Source organism: Tachyglossus aculeatus, chromosome 1 (genome assembly GCF_015852505.1).
Source record: "Tachyglossus aculeatus isolate mTacAcu1 chromosome 1, mTacAcu1.pri, whole genome shotgun sequence".
NCBI lineage: Eukaryota > Metazoa > Chordata > Mammalia > Monotremata > Tachyglossidae > Tachyglossus > Tachyglossus aculeatus.
The window spans coordinates 142,775,670-142,793,486 of NC_052066.1; the positions used below are offsets into that span (position 1 = coordinate 142,775,670).

General features: G+C 49.6%; 1 protein-coding gene across 1 annotated transcript in view; it reads right to left on the bottom strand.

The window, feature by feature from the left end:
• Positions 1-17,817, bottom strand: part of FBLN7 (fibulin 7) — a 49,689-nt gene that overhangs the window by 16,994 nt on the left and 14,878 nt on the right. Inside the window, exons 2-3 of the mRNA XM_038751180.1 lie at positions 13,845-14,004; positions 7,794-7,964 (exon numbers count right to left, since the gene is read on the bottom strand). Of these exons, the coding sequence (XP_038607108.1) occupies positions 7,794-7,964; positions 13,845-14,004 (331 nt within the window). The remainder of the gene's footprint in view (positions 1-7,793; positions 7,965-13,844; positions 14,005-17,817) is intronic.

Below are 17,817 nucleotides of genomic sequence, written 5' to 3' on the forward strand. Positions count from 1 at the left end.
CAGCTCTGCCACTTGTCTGCTGTGAAACCTCAGGTAAATCACTTCACTTCTCTGGGCCTCAGTTACCTCATCTGTAAAATGCGGATTAAGAGGTGAGCTCCATGTGAGACAGGGACTTTGTCCAACCTGATAAGCGTGTCTTTACCCCAGTGCTTTGAACAGTGCTTGACATGTAGTAAGTGCTTAACAAATACGATCGCTATTATTATTATTATTGTTATTATCCCCAGTTTGCAGATGAGGAAACAAAGGCCCAGAGAGGCTAAGTGACTTGCCCACAGTTAAACAGCCGGCCAGGGGAAGAGCTGGGACTTGAACCCAAGTCACCTGGCTCCCAGCCTCATGCTCTTTGTATCTCAAAGGAAACTCTCTGCTTTGGTATCCACAGGGAGGAGACCCTGAATGTCTCCTCAACATGTCGCGCAAGAAGACATCCCAATTCTGACCCGAGGGGAGAATCTGGCTCCCCAGAGGACCAGTAGGACCCTGGTTCCTCAAAGTCCCATATGGTCAGCAGGACGTTTTCAGGCAGGAAGCATTTCCAGAGGAAGCTCGGGTTCAAAGGCGTGCCACCCATCTTTGGGGACGAATACACATTCAAGACCCCCGCCTTCGGCTGGGTGCTGGGATCCGGTTCTCCAAGCCCAAGTTGGAAGGAATGTCTGTGAGGCTTGGGCCAGCATGCCCCGGTGGGGTCTGGATGCTGGCGGACTGCCAGACCGTGAAGCCCTCCAGCTCGGCCCCCAGCTGAGGGACAGAGCCATTGAATCTCCCTTGGAGGGCCGGGGGGCGGAGGGGAGTGGCTGGGAGCCAGAGGCGGAGGAGGAGGAGGAGTGGGGAAAAGATCAGAAATGCTCAATCGAGGGCACAGCCAAGCACAGGTGTTCAGGAAGGCCTCTCATTCGGGCCGGTGGCCAAGGATTTTCCACCCATGAAAGACTTCGTAAAGATGGTTTTATTTCTTGCTTCTCTAATGAACCAGGGTAACAGCCCTTTTTCCTTAAAGACCAGCTCGAGCTCCTGATTGGCTCCTGGTGGATCACCAAGGCTCTAACCACAATCCCCTAGCTCTGTCTGCCAGCCTGCGGGAGGACTTACTGACCTCTCTGGGGCTGGCAGGGGCACTCCCGGGCTGGCACCATCCCACCAGGGAAGGGTCCGAGCATGGGGGGTGTTCCCACAGTGTGTCACACAGAGCTGGGACTAGAACCCAGATAAAAATAATAATAATGTTGGTATTTGTTAAGCGCTTACTATGTGCCAAGCACTGTTCTAAGCGCTGGGGTAGATACAAGGTAATCAGGTTGTCCCACATGGGGCTCACAGTCTTCATCCCCATTTTACAGATGAGGGAACTGAGGCCCAGAGAAGTCAAGTGACTTGCCCAAAGTCACACAGCTCACAAGTAGTGGAGTCGGGACTTGAACCCACGACCTCTGACTCCAAAGCCCGGGCTCTTTCCACTGAGCCGCCAGTCTGGGAACCAGATCACCTTGGTTCCCAGCCTGGCGCTGTTTGAATCTCAAAAGAAAGTCTCTGCCTCGGTGTCCAAATGGAGGAGACCCTGAATGTCTACACAGCACGTTCAGCACAAATGTAGTCCTATTCCAACCTGGAGGTTGGTTTCCTGGAGGACCTGCTTCCTCAAAGTCCAGCCCTCACCCCCATGCCCGACAATTGTGAGCCCACTGTTGGGTAGGGACTGTCTCTATATGTTGCCAACTTGCACTTCCCAAGTGCTTAGTACAGTGCTCTGCACACAGTAAGTGCTCAATAAATACGATTGATTGATTGATTCATTGATTGATTGATACTCAGGATTGAGTAAATCCTGAGCAGAGAAGCAAGTAGATAGAGTACAGGCCTGGGATTCAGAAAGATGTGGGTTCTAATCCTGCCTCTGCCCCTTGCCTGTTCTGTGACCTCGGGCAAGTTACTCTCTGTGCCTCAGTTACCTCAACTGTAAAATGGGGATTAAGACCATGGCCCGCTGTGGGACAGGGACTGTGTCCAACCCACCTTGTATCTACCCAGCGCTTAGTACAGTGCCTAGCACATAGCATTTAACAAATACCACAGAGATCCAAACATTAATGGTGAACTGGTGATCAAAAACCTTTTCTGCAGGGGAGAGGTTTGTTTAATCCAATGAGAGCATGAGAAATTGATTCTAGCTGCTGCATGGAAGAAGAGGGGGAGACCAGGAAGTAGGCTAAAGCAGAAATCCAGCCGGGAAGGGGTGAGGGCTTGAACTACTTGTCTGCTGCGTGACTTTGAGCAACTCACTTACTTTTCTGTGCCTCAGTTACCTCATCTGTAAAATGGATATTAAGACTGTGAGCCCCACGTGGGACATGGACTGTGTCCAACCTGATTAGCTTAAATCAATCAATCAATCAATCAATCAATCGTATTTATTGAGCGCTTACTATGTGCAGAGCACTGTACTAAGCGCTTGGGAAGTACAAATTGGTATCACATAGAGACAGTCCCTACCCAACAGTGGGCTCACAGTCTAAAAGGGGGAGACAGAGAACAGAACCAAACATACCAACAAAATAAAATAAGTAGGATAGAAATGTACAAGTAAAGTAAAGTAAATAAATAAATAAATAAATAAATAAATAGATAGATAGAGTAATAAATATGTACAACCATATATACATATATACAGGATATAAATCTATCCCAGTCCTTAATACAGGGCTTGACACATAGTAATAATAATAATAATAATAATAATAATAACAATAATGGTATTTGTTAAGCTCTTACTATGTGCAAAGCACAGTTCTAAGCGCTGAATCTCCATCCCTTGCCATTAAAAAACAAAACACCAAGATGGGCAGGGCAGATACAGAAAACATTATAGAGAAAGAATCCACCTGATAGAGGAAGGTAAGTTCGGAAGAGGAGTCAGAAAGAGGAATCAAAAATGATATCAGGGTTAATATTAACTGCTGGTATTTGCTTTGTGCTTACTATCTGCCAAGCACTGTCTTAAACACTGGGGAAAATACAAGATAATCTGATTGAACCCAGTGTCTGTCTCACATAGAGTTCACAGTGTAAATGGGAGGGAGGACAGGTACTGAATCCCCATTTTTCAGTTGAGGAAACTGAGGCCTAGAGAAGTAAAGTGGCTTGCTCAAGGCCTCAGCAGGCAACTGGAGGAGCAAGGATTATAATTCAGGTTCTCTGACACCTGGTCCCAGCCCTTTTCCATTAGCTCACTAGATTGTGAGCTTCTGGGGCAAGGAGAATATTAATGCTTTTAGTTGTGGGAAAGAAAAGAAGAGGAGAGGGTTTATTAGGGAAGATGGAATAATGAACTTGAGAAAAGATTTAGGTGGCAAAGGGGCTTCCAAGTAGAGATACCACAGAGAAAGGAGGAAATATACACTTGCTGTGGGCAAGGGACATGTCTACCAACTCTGTTATATTGTACTCTCCTAAAGATTTAGTACAGTGCTTTATTCATTCAATTGTATTTATTGAGCACTTACTGTGTGCAGAGCACTGTACTAAGCGCTTGGGAAGTACAAGTTGGCAACATATAGAGATGGTCCCTACCCAACAATGGGCTCACAGTAATCACTCAATAAATATGATTGTTAGAAATGAAAAGAAATACTCTCCCCTACAAAAGCCAAGTCAGTCAGTCACATTAACTGAATGCTTTACTGGGATCAGAGCACTGTACTAAGTGCTTGGGAGAGTACAGTGTAACAGTAAACAGACAAATTCCCTGCCCACAAGGAGCTTACAATCAAGAGAGGGAGAAAGACATTAATATAAATAAATAAATTGCAGATATGTACACAAGTGCTGTGGAGCTGGGAGTGTGGATGAATAAAGAGAGCAAATCAGGGTGACGCAAAAGGGAGTGGGAGAACAGGAAAGTAGGGCTTAGTCAGGGAAGACCTCTTGGAGGAGATGGGCCTTCAATAAGGCTTTGAATGGGGGGAGAGTAGCTGTCTGTCAGATATGAGGAGGGAGGGTGTTCCAGGCCAGAGGCAGGACGGGGTCAGAGGCTGACAGTGAAACGAAATCGAAGTACATTAGAGGGGCGAGTGTGCAGGCTGGGTTGTAGTAAGCGAGTAGCAAAGTGAGGTACGAGGGGGCAAGGTGATAGAGTGTTTTGAAGCCAAGGGTGAGGAGTTTCTGTTTGATGCGGAGAGTAGGCTCTGCTCAGGGGGAGGCAGGACACCTCGGCTGTTTTTTCAGGCTTTGGGGTTTCACCGGGTCTTCCCAGCTCCACCAGGCACCACCTTTGGAAGCACATTTTTCTCCAGGGAGGCGCTCCGCAACATTACCAAGATCCACCCTTTCCTCTCCATCCAAACCGCTACCCTGCTCGTTCAAGCTCTCATCCTATCCCGTCTGGACTACTGTATCAGCCTCCTCTCCAATCTTCCATCCTCGTGTCTCTCCCCACTTCAATCCATACTTCAGGCCGCTGCCCAGATTGTCTTTGTCCAGAAACGCTCTGGGCATGTTACTCCCCTCCTCGAAAATCTCCAGTGGCTACCAATCAATCTGCGCATCAGGCAGAAACTCCTCACCCTGGGCTTCAAGGCTGTCCATCCCCTCACCCACTCCTACCTCACCTCCCTTCTGTCCTTCTCCAGCCCACCCCGCACCCTCCGCTCCTCTGCCGCTAATCTCCTCACCGTGCCTCGCTCTCGCCTGTCCCGCCATCGACCCCCGGCCCACGTCATCCCCCGGGCCCGGAATGCCCTCCCTCTGCCCATCCGCCAAGCTAGCTCTCTTCCTCCCTTCAAGGCCCTACTGAGAGCTCACCTCCTCCAGGAGGCCTTCCCACACTGAGCCCCCTCCTTCCTCTCCCCCTCGTCCCCCTCTCCATCCCCCCGTCTTATCTCCTTCCCTTCCCCACAGCACCTGTATATATGTATATATGTTTGTACAGATTTATTACTCTATTTATTTATTTTACTTGTACATATCTATTCTCTTTATTTTATTTTGTTAATATGTTTGGTTTTGTTCTCTGTTTCCCCCTTCTAGACTGTGAGCCCACTGTTGGGTAGGGACTGTCTCTATATGTTGCCAACTTGTACTTCCCAAGCGCTTAGTCCAGTGCTCTGCACACAGTAAGCGCTCAATAAATATGATTGATTGATTGATTGATTGATTGAGGGAGGGAGCCCGGATTCTTTTCAGAGATTCGGGCCAGCCAAAGAGCCCTCTTAACCATTTTGAATAGAGGCGATTAATTCTGTGCAGCGTTCCCCTCTGCCAAGCTGGATCAGGCACACATTGGCAGGGAGGCGTCTTGCCAAATGGGTGTCTGAGTTGGATTAGCAAAACAGGCTGTGCCAACACCCTACCTGGTATTGGGGGTTAGGGCAGCGTGGGCTAGTGGAAAAAGCCGGGACGGGGAATCAGGAGACTTGGCTCTAATCCTACCTCGGCCTCAAGCCCTCTGAATGTTGCTGGGTAAGTCACCTAACTTCTCGGTGCCTCGGTTTCCTCACCCGTTGAGAAACAGCATGACGTAGTGGATAGAGCACGGCTTGGGAGTCAGAAGGTCATGGGTTCTGATCCCGATGCCGCCACTTGTCTGCTGTTGTGACCTTGGGTGAGTCACTTCACTTCTCTGTGCCTCAGTGATCTCGTCTGTAAAATGGGGCTCGAGACTGCGAGCCTCGGGTGGGACGGGGATGGTGTCCAACTTGATACGCTGGTAACCACTCCTGCCCTTAGTACAGTGCCTGGCACGTAGTAAGCACTTAGCAAAAACCACTATTATTACTGCTCTCCATTTCCCTTCCACTTAGATGGTGAGTCCTATGTGGGATGGGGACTGCATCCAATCTTGGCACAGTGCTTGGCACATGGTCTCCATAATTCTTTTAATTATCACCCCATCGCCCGTTAGGGTCCCCTGCAGCTCTGACCGGAGAAGGTGGGCTTTGCTGGACACCGAGCTGGGTGGGCAGACCAGGGCTCAGACTTGGGTTCTGAATCTGGGACTGCCCACATCTGAGGTGGCAAGCGAGCTAATCAATCAATTTACTCTCCCTGGGCAGGAGTTGTCTCCCCCTTCTAGACTGTGAGCCCACTGTTGGGTGGGGACCGTCTCTATATGTTGCCAACTTGTACTTCCCAAGCGCTTAGTACAGTGCTCTGCACACAGTAAGTGCTCAATAAATATGATTGATTGATTGATTGAGTTCCCAAAGAGCAACATTCCCACGGCCTTGAGTGGCCGCCACAGGAGCGGATGCAAAACAGGCTCCCACGCCAACAAGGGCGGGGACCAGGGTGGGAAGATGCTCCCACATCCTGCCCATCTCCTCTCAACTCAGTCACTCTGTCAATCGTATTTATTGAGGGCTTACTGTTTGCAGAGCACTGTACTAAGTGCTTGGGAGAGTACAGTAGAACAAGAAACAGACCCATTACCAGCCCTCAATGAGCTTACAGTCTAGCTCTATCAGAAGCGGCTTGGCTCAGTGGAAAGAGCACGGGCTTGGGAGCCAGAGGTCATGGGTTCAAATCCCGGCTCCGCCAATTGTCAGCTGTGTGACTTTGGGCAAGACACTTAACTTCTCTGGGCCTCAGTTCCCTCATCTGTAAAATGGGGATGAAGACTGTGAGCCCCCTGTGGGACATGCTGATCACGTTGTAACCTCCCCAGCACTTAGAACAGAGCTTTGCACATAGTAAGCGCTTAATAAATGCCATCATCATCATCATCATCATTATTATTATTAGAGGGGGAGACAGGCATTAATATAAATAAATTCCAGATATGGACATAAGTGCTGTGGGGCTGGGAGGAGAGATGAACAAAGTGCTTAATGAATACAATAATAATAATATAACTATGTGCCAGGAACTGTTCTAAGTGCTTGGGTAGGTGCAAGCTAATTAAGTTGGACATGGTCCCTACCCAGCGCTTAGAACAGTGCTTTGCTCATAGTAAGCGCTTAATAAATGCCATCATTATTATTATCTCACATGGGGCTCACAGTCTTAATCCCCATTTTACAGATGAAGTCACTGAGGCCCAGAGAATTGAAATGACCTGCCCAAGGTCATACACAGCTGACAAGCGGCGGATCCAAGATTAGAACCTAGGTCCTTCTGATTCCCAGGCCGCTTCCCCCGCAAATAATAATAATAATAGTATTTGTTAAGCACTAACTATGTGCCAGGCACTGTTCTAAGCACTGAGATAGATACATGTTAATAATAATAATAATGGCATTTGTTAAGTGCTTACTATGTGCAAAGCACTATTCTGAGCACTGAGGGGGAATACAGTGGGATCAAGTTGTCCCACGTGGGGCTCACAGTCTTAATCCCCATTTTACAGATGAGGTAACTGAGGCTCAGAGAAGTTAAGTGACTTGCCCAAGGTCACACAGTAGACATGTGCTGGAGCCGGGATTCGAACCCATGACTTCTGACTCCAAAGCCCGTGCTCCTTCCACTGAGCCACGGTTAATCAGGTTGGACACAGTCCCCGTCTCACATAGGGATCACAGACTCAATCCCCATTTTCCAGATGAGGTAACTGAGGCCCAGAGAAGTGAAGCAACTTGCCCAAGGTCAACCAGCAGACAGGTGACGGAGTCGGGATTAGAACCCAAGTTCTTCTGACCCCCCCACACCGCTTCCAGAAGCAGGCGTGCAGCTGGGCTCGGAGCTTTGCAAATGCGTAGTGACTCAGAAACGCCCGGCGTGTGCGGGCTTGTGCGGCGGGCATCCCCCTGACAGGCCCGGGCCTGGCACGCTACCAAGGAGCCGGTGGAGGAAAGTACCTTGGCAGAGGGGCTCCTCCCCGCTCCAGCTGCCATTTTGCTGACACAGCCGGCTGCTGGGGCCAATCAGCTGGAAACCGGGATTGCAGGCGAAATGGACTTCGTGATCCACGGAATATTTGCTCCCAAACTTGCGGCCGTCCAGCGGGGCTTCCAGGGCAGGGCAGGAGACTGCAACGGACCAGAAGACGGGCAGAGGTTAAACCACCACGGCAGCATCTCGCTGGAGGGAGGGGCAGGGACCACCTGGAAGTTCATCTGCACACCTGGCAGAGGACAGAGGTGAGGGAGCGGAGGGGCAGACCGTCAGCCAGTCAGTGGCATTTATTGGTGTGCAGGGCACTAACTGTGGTATTTGTTAAGCACCTTCTGTGCGCTGGGGTACAGGATGCAAGATAACCGGGTTGGGCAAAGTCCCTGCCCCACATAGACCTCACTGTCTTAATCCCATTTTACACGAGGGAACTGAGGCACTGAGAAGTAAAGCGACTTGCCCAACGTCACACAGCAGACAAGTGGCGGAACAAAGATTAGAACCCATGTCCTTCTACTCCCAAGCCCATGCTCGACCCATTAGGCCATGCTGCTTCTCTACCTCACTGTACTAAGCGCTTGGTTGAGCACAACAGAACAATAAATAGACAACATTCCCTGCCCACTATGAGCTTTCATTCATTCATTCATTCGATCGTATTTATTAAATGCTTATTGGGTGCAGAACACCACTGAGCGCTCGGGAAAGTACAATAGAACAATAAAAAATGACAATGCCTGCCCGCAATGAACTCACAGTCTAGAGGGAGGAGACAGACATCAACACAAATAAACAGACATCCGGGGGAAGCCTCTATCATAGTCCACTCCCCACAGAAGAGCTCCTTTAGTTTTTCTGGAGCAGTCAGCTTTTCCAACGCCGAGGAAAGGCAGCCATTGCTGCAGCCAGCAGGTGCCCTGGAAGGAACTGCCCTTTGACCTCTGACCTCTAACCCGGAGACCTCTAAAACAAGTCCATCCTCAGCCCCAATATAGATGCTACACTTGAGACTCGGTTCGTAGACTTTGGTTCCCCATCGTGATTGTGAACAGATTGTTTCCCTGCTCTGGATCTCCATTTCCAGGTGCCCTGGAGGGAATGCCCTTTGACCTCTGACCTCTAACCTGGAGACCTCCAAAACAAGTCCACCCTCAACCCTCATACAGATGCTTCACTTGAGACTCGGTTCGTAGACTTTTTGGTTCCCCATTAGCCTTGCGATTGTGGACAGGCTGTTTCCCAGCTCTGGATTCATTCATTCAATCGTATTTACATACTAACAAAATGAAATAAATAGAATAGATATGTACAAGTAAAATGAATAAATAAATAAATAGAGTAATAAATATGTACAAACATATATACATATATACAGGTGTTGTGGGGAAGGGAAGGAGGCAAGATGGGGGGATGGAGAGGGGGGCGAGGGGGAGAGGAAGGAAGGGGCTCAGTCTGGGAAGGCCTCCTGGAGGAGGTGAGCTCTCAGTAGGGCCTTGAAGGGAGGAAGAGAGCTAGCTTGGCGGATGGGCAGAGGGAGGCCATTCCAGGCCCGGGGGATGATGTGGGCCGGGGGTCGATGGCGGGACAGGCGAGAGCAAGGTACGGTGAGGAGATCAGCGGTGGAGGAGCGGAGGGTGCGGGCTGGGCTGGAGAAGGAGAGAAGGGAGGTGAGGTAGGAGGGGGCGAGGGGATGGACAGTCTTGATGCCCAGGGTGAGGAGTTTCTGCCTGATGCACAGATTGAGTGGTAGCCACTGGAGATTTTTGAGGAGGGGAGTAACATGCCCAGAGCGTTTCTGGACAAAGACAATCCGGGCAGCAGCATGAAGTATGGATTGAAGTGGGGAGAGACACGAGGATGGGAGATCAGAGAGAAGGCTGATGCAGTAGTCCAGACGAGATGTGTTCAATGGAACACATCACATTCGCTGGAGATTTGGACATCTGTGACCCTAGTTTCTCACTCTGCCTAGAAAGGGAAGAGCCATGTGGACTCACGGAGTGAGCACCTGGGTTCTAATCCCGGCTCCATCACCTGTCTGCTGTGTGACCTTGGGCGAATCATTTCTGCAAGGCTCAGTGGAAAGAGCTCGGGCTGTGGAGTCAAAGCTCATGGGTTCAAATCCCGGCTCCGCCAACTGTCAGCTGTGTGACTTTGGGCAAGTCACTTAACTTCTCTGGGCCTCAGTTACCTCATCTGGAAATTGGGGTGAAGACTCTGAGCCCCCTCCGGGACAACCTGATCACCTTGTAACCTCTCCAGCGCTTAGAACAGTGCTTTGCACATAGTAAGCGCTTAACAAATACCATTATTATTATTATTATTTCATTTCTCTGGGCCTCAGTTACCTCAGCTGTAAAATGGGATTTAAAGCTATGAGCCGCATGTAGGGCATGAATTGTGTCCTACCTGATGATCTTGTATCTACCCCAGAGCTTAGTACAGTGCCTGGCACATAGTAAGTGCTTAACAAATACTATAGCAAATAAGGGGGTGGGGGGCGGAGACAAACACTCATCGTTTTTCATTTTGAAGTTTTGCAAGACACGACACTGGTTTTTTTTCTTTCCCTGGGAAAATGCCCATCCCAGAGACACCCTTTTCCTGGAACTCAGAGGTCCAAAGTTGGCCTGGGGTTAAATGCCATGTACTCTGGGAATTTGGGAAGGGTTATGGGGGCTCCCTTCCCCTTCTGTCTTACTCCCACCCTCTCATATGACCTTTACCAAGAGCCTCTTGGCACTAGAGCTTGGGCAAAGACTAGACCTCGGCTGAGCTGAAGTACCAAGGCAGCTGGCAGTAAAGGGTCACAGTGGGGATTGCTCGCAGTGGAGGGGAATCAAGGGGGTTTTCAGAGGAAAGCCCAGAAGCAGACGTGAGATCCTGGAAAAAGCACAAGCATCTTGAAGGATGGAGTTGGGGAGGGAAATGGAGGGAACATGATTGTCATTTGAAAAGTTGTTAAAAGTAAATATTTCACTACGAGCTGCTTGGAAGCGGTTGCATTTTTGTACATCAGATGAAAGAAAAAAATTTCCTAGCCAAACCCGTGGGCCCAGACCCCACGAAGCAGCGTGGCTCAGTGGAAAGAGCCCGGGCTTTGGAGTCAGAGTTCATGGGTTCAAATCCTGGCACTGCCAATTGTCAGCTGTGTGACTTTGGGCAAGTCACTTCACTTCTCTGTGCCTCAGTTGCCTCATCTGTAAAATGGGGGTTAAGACCGTGAGCCCCCCGTGGGACAACCTGATCACCTTGTAACCTCCCCAGCGCTTAGAACAGTGCTTGGCACATAGTAAGCGCTTAATAAATGCCATTTTTATTATTAGGCTGGCAGCCGCTTTCAGCGGCAAATGCCTTTCTCTGGGATGAGGTTTGTGGTGGAAAAGGCTGTGGCAATTTTGGGGTTGGAAGAACCTGGTTTCCTCAGAAAGAGAAGAAGGAATTGTTAGAGGCTGATGCCACCCATCCTCCGAGGGCCGGCAGAGCGGCTGACCCAGCGGCTGATCTGATCTTGGCCCCAGCCCCGACCCCAGTCCACCAAGCTAGCTCTCTTCCTCCCTTCAAAGCCCTACTGAGAGCTCACCTCCTCCAGGAGGCCTTCCCAGACTGAGCCCCCTCCTTCCTCTCCCCCTCCTCCCCCTACCCATCCCCCCACCTTACCTCCTTCCCCTCCCCACAGCACCTGTATATATGTATAGATGTTTGTACGTATTTATTACTCTATTTATTTTATTTGCACATATTGATTCTATTTATTTTATTTTGTTAATATGTTTTGTTGTCTGTCTCCCCCTTCTAGACTGTGAGCCCGCTGTTGGGTAGGGACCGTCTCTATATGTTGCCAACTTGTACTTCCCAAACACTTAGTACAGTGCTCTGCACACAGTAAGTGCTCAATAAATATGATTGAATGAATGAATGAGTGAATGAATGAATGAATGAATGGCAGAAGGTGGACACTGGGGGTCTGCATAGACGGCAGGGTCAGCTGGCACCGTTTCTCTCTAGCCACCCTGTCAGCCCAGAGCTGGGCACCGCATATTCTAAACTGTAAGCTCATTGTAGCCAAGGAATGTACCTGTTAGACTGTGCTTTCCCAAGTGCTTAGTACAGTGTTCTGCACACAGTAAGTGCTCAATAAATACCATCGACTGAGTAACATCCTCAGAGCGCTCAGTCCACAAGGACCCAACCTGCAACTGTCTGCAACTGGCAGATCAGCCTGTCCGAGTGGACAGAGCCCGGGCCTGGGAGAGAGAAGCATCTGGGTTCTAATCCCGGCCCCACCACTTCTCTGCTGTGTGACCTGGGACACTTCTCTGGGCCTCAGTTACCTCATCTGTAAAATGGGGACGAAGTCCGTGAGAAGCAGCATGGCTCAGTGGAAAGATCACGGGCTTGGGAACCAGAGGTCACGGGTTGTAATCCCAGCTCCACCACTTGTCAGCGGTGTGACTTTGGGCAAGTCACTTAACTTCTCTGGGCCTCAGTGACCTCATCTGTAAAATGGGGATTAAGACTGTGAGCCCCCTGTGGGACAACCTGATCACCTTGTATCCTCCATCCAGTGCTTAGAACAGTGCTTCACACATAGTAAGCACTTAACAAATGTCATCGTTATTATTATTCCACAATGTGAGATAGGATATGTGTCCAACCTGATTAGCTTGATTCTACTCCAGTACTCAGTACAATGCCTGGCCTAGAGTAAATGCTTAAATGTCATTAAAAAAAAATAAAAATCTGGTCTAACTCAGATAGGAGCAGAAGATTCGGGCAGAAGTTGTATCTGTCCACTAAATTCAGTGACTGGTGATTGTGACCACTGGGAACTGAGTAGATTCATTCATTAATGGAATTGTATTTATTAAGTGCTTACTGTGCGCAGAGCACTGGACTAAGCCCCAGAGCTCCAGATAGGCTCTGGGTTCCCCCGAGGATGGGCAAGCAGGGGTGGGGGGTAGGGCCATTAGCTGGAAGATTGAAATCACTCAGAGCACCATTCCCCAGCTTGTACAGAGCCCCGGGAGCAGATCTGCCAAGGTCACTGTGGGAAAACTGAGGATTGGACGCCCTTGGGCTCCATCGCTTTCCTGGAGGCTGAGATCCTTGTGTCCAGTTCTTGAACCACTCGTTACTGTCTTAAGACAGGCCTCAAATCAAAGTTGGGGGCTCGGGAGGGCCAGGGGGAAGATGTCTGTCTCCCCCTTCTAGACTGTGAGCCCGTTGTTGGGTAGGGACCGTCTCTATATGTTGCCGACTTGTACTTCCCAAGCGCTCAGCACAGTGCTCTGCACACAGTAAGCACTTAATAAATACGATTGAATGAAAATGAATGAATTTCAAAGAACTTTCCAAACCAGGGACATGTGGGAAAAATTTTTCTACCGCCAAACTCCGGGGAAAATCTCCCACTAGAATGTAAACACCTCGAGGAGAGGGATTGTGTCTACCAACCCTGTATTCACCCAAGCGCTTAGTACAGTGCCCTGCACCCAGTTGGCACTCAGTAGAGAAGCAGCGTGGCTCAGTGGAAAGAGCACGGGCTTGGGAGCCAGAGGTCATGGGTTCTAATCCCGGCTCTGCCACTCGTCAGCTGTGTGACTCTGGGCAAGTCACTTCACTTCTCTGTGCCTCAGTTCCCTCATCTGTAAAATGGGGATGAAGACTGTGAGCCCCCCGTGGGACAACCTGATCACCTTGTATCCCCCCAGCACTTAGAACAGTGCTTTGCCCATAGTAAGCTCTTAACAAATACCATTATTATTATTATTATTTGTGCCCCAGTTACCTCATCTGTAAAATGGGGATGAAGACTGTGAGCCCCATGTGGGACAACCTGATCACCGTGTATCCCCCCCACAACCTCAGGGCTTAGTACAGTGCTTCGCACATAGTAAGGGCTTAACAAATGCCGTTATTATTATTATTATTGTTAAATCCCATCGAAGGACGGACCGATCTGCCATTTCGGGGGAGCCGAGAGGCCGCGCTTGCTCCCGGCTCGGGGGTCTTACCGGTCGGGGGGTCCGGGATGGCTTTGTTCACGGAGTTCTGCAGGGTCGTGAGCCGGGACTTCATGCTGCGAATGCCCTCCGCGAAGCGGGTCTCCTGGCCCTTCAGGAACTGGTGCATTTGGCGGATGGCAGCCAGGAGCTGCTGTTTGCTGAGGCAGCTCTGGGAAAACCAGACAGCCGGCTCAGTCCTGTAGGCCTGAGAGCCGGGGGGCTGTCAGTGCGGGGAACAATCGATCAATCAATCAATCGCATTGATTGAGCTCTTACTGTGTGCAGAGCACTGGACTAAGCGCTTGGGAAGTACAAGTTGGCAACATATAGAGACAGTCCCTACCCAACAGTGGGCTCACAGTCTAAAAGGGGGAGACAGAGAACAAAACCAAACATACTAACAAAATAAAATAAATAGAATAGATATGTACAAGTAAAATAAATAGAGTAATAAATATGTACAAACATCTATACATATATACAGGTGCTGTGGGGAAGGGAAGGAGGTAAGATGGGGGGATGGAGAGGGAGACGAGGGGGAGAGGAAGGAAGGGGCTCAGTCTGGGAAGGCCTCCTGGAGGAGGTGAGCTCTCAGTAGGGCCTTGGAACAACAAACCATCTGCCTTGGGAGTCACAGGTCATGGGTTCTAATCCCTACCCCACCACTTATCAGCTGGGTGACCCTGGTCACTTGACTTTTCTGTGCCTCAGTTACCTCATCCATATATGGGGATTAAGTCTGTGAGCCCCATGTGGGTCAACCTGATTACCTTGTATCTACCCCAGCGCTTAGAACAGTGCTTGGCACATAGTAAGTGCTTAACAAATACAGTCATTATTATTATTATTACTATTATTATTTTTATATGTTGCCGACTTGTACTTCCCACGCACTTAGTACAGTGCTCTGCACACAGTAGGAGCTCAATAAATACGATTGAATGAATGAATCTGCCAGCTACAGGCCCGAACCTGGGGCGGTGATGGGGCGCCTGAGGAGCAGAATCAATCAATCAATCGTATTTATTGACCGCTTACTGTGTGCAGAGCACTGGACTAAGCGCTTAGGAAATACAAGTTGGCAACATATAGAGACGGTCCCTACCCAACAGTGGGCTCACAGTCTAGAAGGGGGAGACAGAGAACAAAACCAAACATATTAACAAAATAAAATAAATAGAATAGATATGTACAAGTAAAATAAATAAATAGAGTAATAAATATGTACAAACATATATACAGGTAGTATACCTGAAGTCGTCTCTGCTTTGGGATTGAGGGGTTAGAGAAGGAGCATGGCCTAGTAATAATAATGATGGTGGTATTTGTTAAGCGCTTACTATGTTCCAAGCACTGTTCTAAGCGCTGGGGTAAATACAAGGTAATCAGGTTGTCCCATGTGGGGTTCACAGTCTCAATCCCCATTTTACAGTTGAGGTAACTGAGGCCCAGAGAAGTGAACTGACTTGCCCAAGGTCACACAGCAGACAAGTGGCAGAGGCAGGATTAGAACCCATGACCACTGACTCCCAAGTCCATGCTCTTGCCACTAAGCCATGCTGCAATACCTGCCGGTCTCACCTCCACAGCATCACCAAGATCCGCCCTTTCCTCGCCATCCAAACCTCTACCCTGCTGGTTCAATCTCTCATCCTATCCCGACTGGATTACTACATCAGCCTCCTCTCCAATCTCCCATCCTCGTGTCTCTCCCCACTTCAGTCCATACTTCACGCCACTGCCCGGATCGTCTTTGTGCAGAAACGCTCTGGGCAAGTTACTCCCCTCCTCAAAAATCTCCAGTGGCTACCAATCAACCTGTACATCAGGCAGAAACTCCTCACCCTGGGCTCCAAGGCTGTCCATCCCCTGGCCCCCTCCTCCCTCACCTCCCTTCTCTCCTTCTCCAGCCCAGCCCACACCCTCCGCTCCTCTGCCGCTAACCTCCTCACCGTGCCTCGTTCTCGCCTGTCCCGCCGTCAACCCCTGGCCCGGAATGCCCTCCCTCCACACATCTGCCAAGCTAGCTCTCTTCCTCCCTTCAAAGCCCTACTGAGATCTCACCTCCTCCAGGAGGCCCTCCCAGACTGAGCCCCCTTCTTCCTCTCCTCCCTTCCCATCCCCCCAACCCTACCTCCTTCCCCTTCCCACAGCACTTGTATATATTTGTACATATTTATTACTCTATTTATTTTACTTGTACATATTTACTATTCTATTTATTTTGTTAATGATCAATCAATCGTATTTATTGAGCGCTTATTTTGTGCAGAGCACTGTACTAAGCGCTTGGGAAGTACAAACTGGCAACATATAGAGATGGTCCCTACCCAACAGTGGGCTCACAGTCTAGAAGACTGTCAATGGCCCTTTGGATGACGGTAGCCAGGGTGCTGGCAAAAGGGTAAGGGGAGGTGGGCGAGCCCATAATTTTCATCCCACTGTTCTCATCGCTCGTTCACCTCGAGCTCATTCCCTATCCCAAGTTGAGGTCTTCAGGGGGCAGAGGGCAGGACCTGCCTCTGGGAATCGCCCCGCGGAAGGGCTGGCTTTGGACGACCTCGTCACGGATCAAGGCAGGACAGCTGCTGCTGGGAAGCCCGAAAAAACCATAACTTTAGCTCTCCCCTGCCACGCTGGAAACCGCAGCTGTTGGAAGGACTGCAATTAGTCCAACTTCTCCAAGGGCCCAGCTTCCCTTAATCTTCTGCATTAGCTGATGAGGTGTCAATCCCTGTGGCCCAGCCGGATTTCTCCGGGCCGCAGGGCCAAGTCACCTCACTTCACTGAGGTTGCCTCATCTGTAAAATGGGGATCAAGACTGGTCGCTCCATGTGGGATGTGCACTGTGTCCAATCTGATTAGCTTGTATCTAACCTGATTAGTTTGAGAAGCAGCGTGGCTCAGTGGAAGGAGCCCGGGCTTTGGAGTCAGAGGCCGCGGGTCCAAATCCCGGCTCTGCCACTTGTCAGCTGTGTGACCTTGGGCAAGTCACTTACCTTGTCTGTGCCTCAGTTATCTCATCTGTAAAATGGGGATTAAGACTGTGAGCCCCACGTGGGACAACTGATCACCTTGTAACCTCCCCAGCGCTTAGAACAGTGCTTTGCACATAGTAAGTGCTTAATAAATGCTATTATTATTATTATTATTATTATTATTATTATTATTATTATCTACCCCAGTGCTTAGTTCAGTGCCTGGCACAAAGTAAGCATTTAACAAATTGGGCAAGTCACTTAACTTCTCTGGGCCTCAGTTACCTCATCTGTAAAATGGGGATTTAAAAAACTGTGAGCCCCCCATGGGACAACCTGATCTCCTTGTAACCTCCCCAGCGCTTAGAACAGTGCTTTGCACATAGTAGGTGCTTAATAAATGCCATTATTATTATTATTAAATACCAAAAAAAGAGGGAGGCGGTCCCTGCCACTTGTCAGTCCAGCCTGCCTCAGGGGGTTTCCTTCCACGGTGCCCCCATTTTCCACCCAGGCATAGCAGCTCAAGTTCAGAGAATGTGTCTGCTACTTCCAGTGATGATGACGGTATTTATTAAGCGCTTAGTATGTGCCGGGCACTGTACTAAGTGCTGGGGTGGATGCAAGCAAATCGAGCAGGACACAGTCCTTGTCCCACGTGGGGCTCACAGTCTCAGTCCCCATTTTACAGATGAGACGACCGAGGCCCGGAGAAGTGAAGTGACTTGCTCGAGGCCACATAGCAGACAAGTGGGGGAGTCAGGATTAGAATCCAGGTCCTCTGATTCCCAGGTCGGGGCTCCTTCCACTAGGGCATGCTACGTCTTGTTCAATAGTGGAAAATTGCCGTGTTCGAGGTAAACACCAATTCCATCCACTTGATCCTCTGAGCCCTGTCAAGGTCATTTTTGGACTGACCCTCACTGTTAACACTGTAGTCAAATTGTGTTCGGAAGCCCCTATCCAAGCACAGCATCGTGGTGGGCACTGTACTAAGCAGTGCA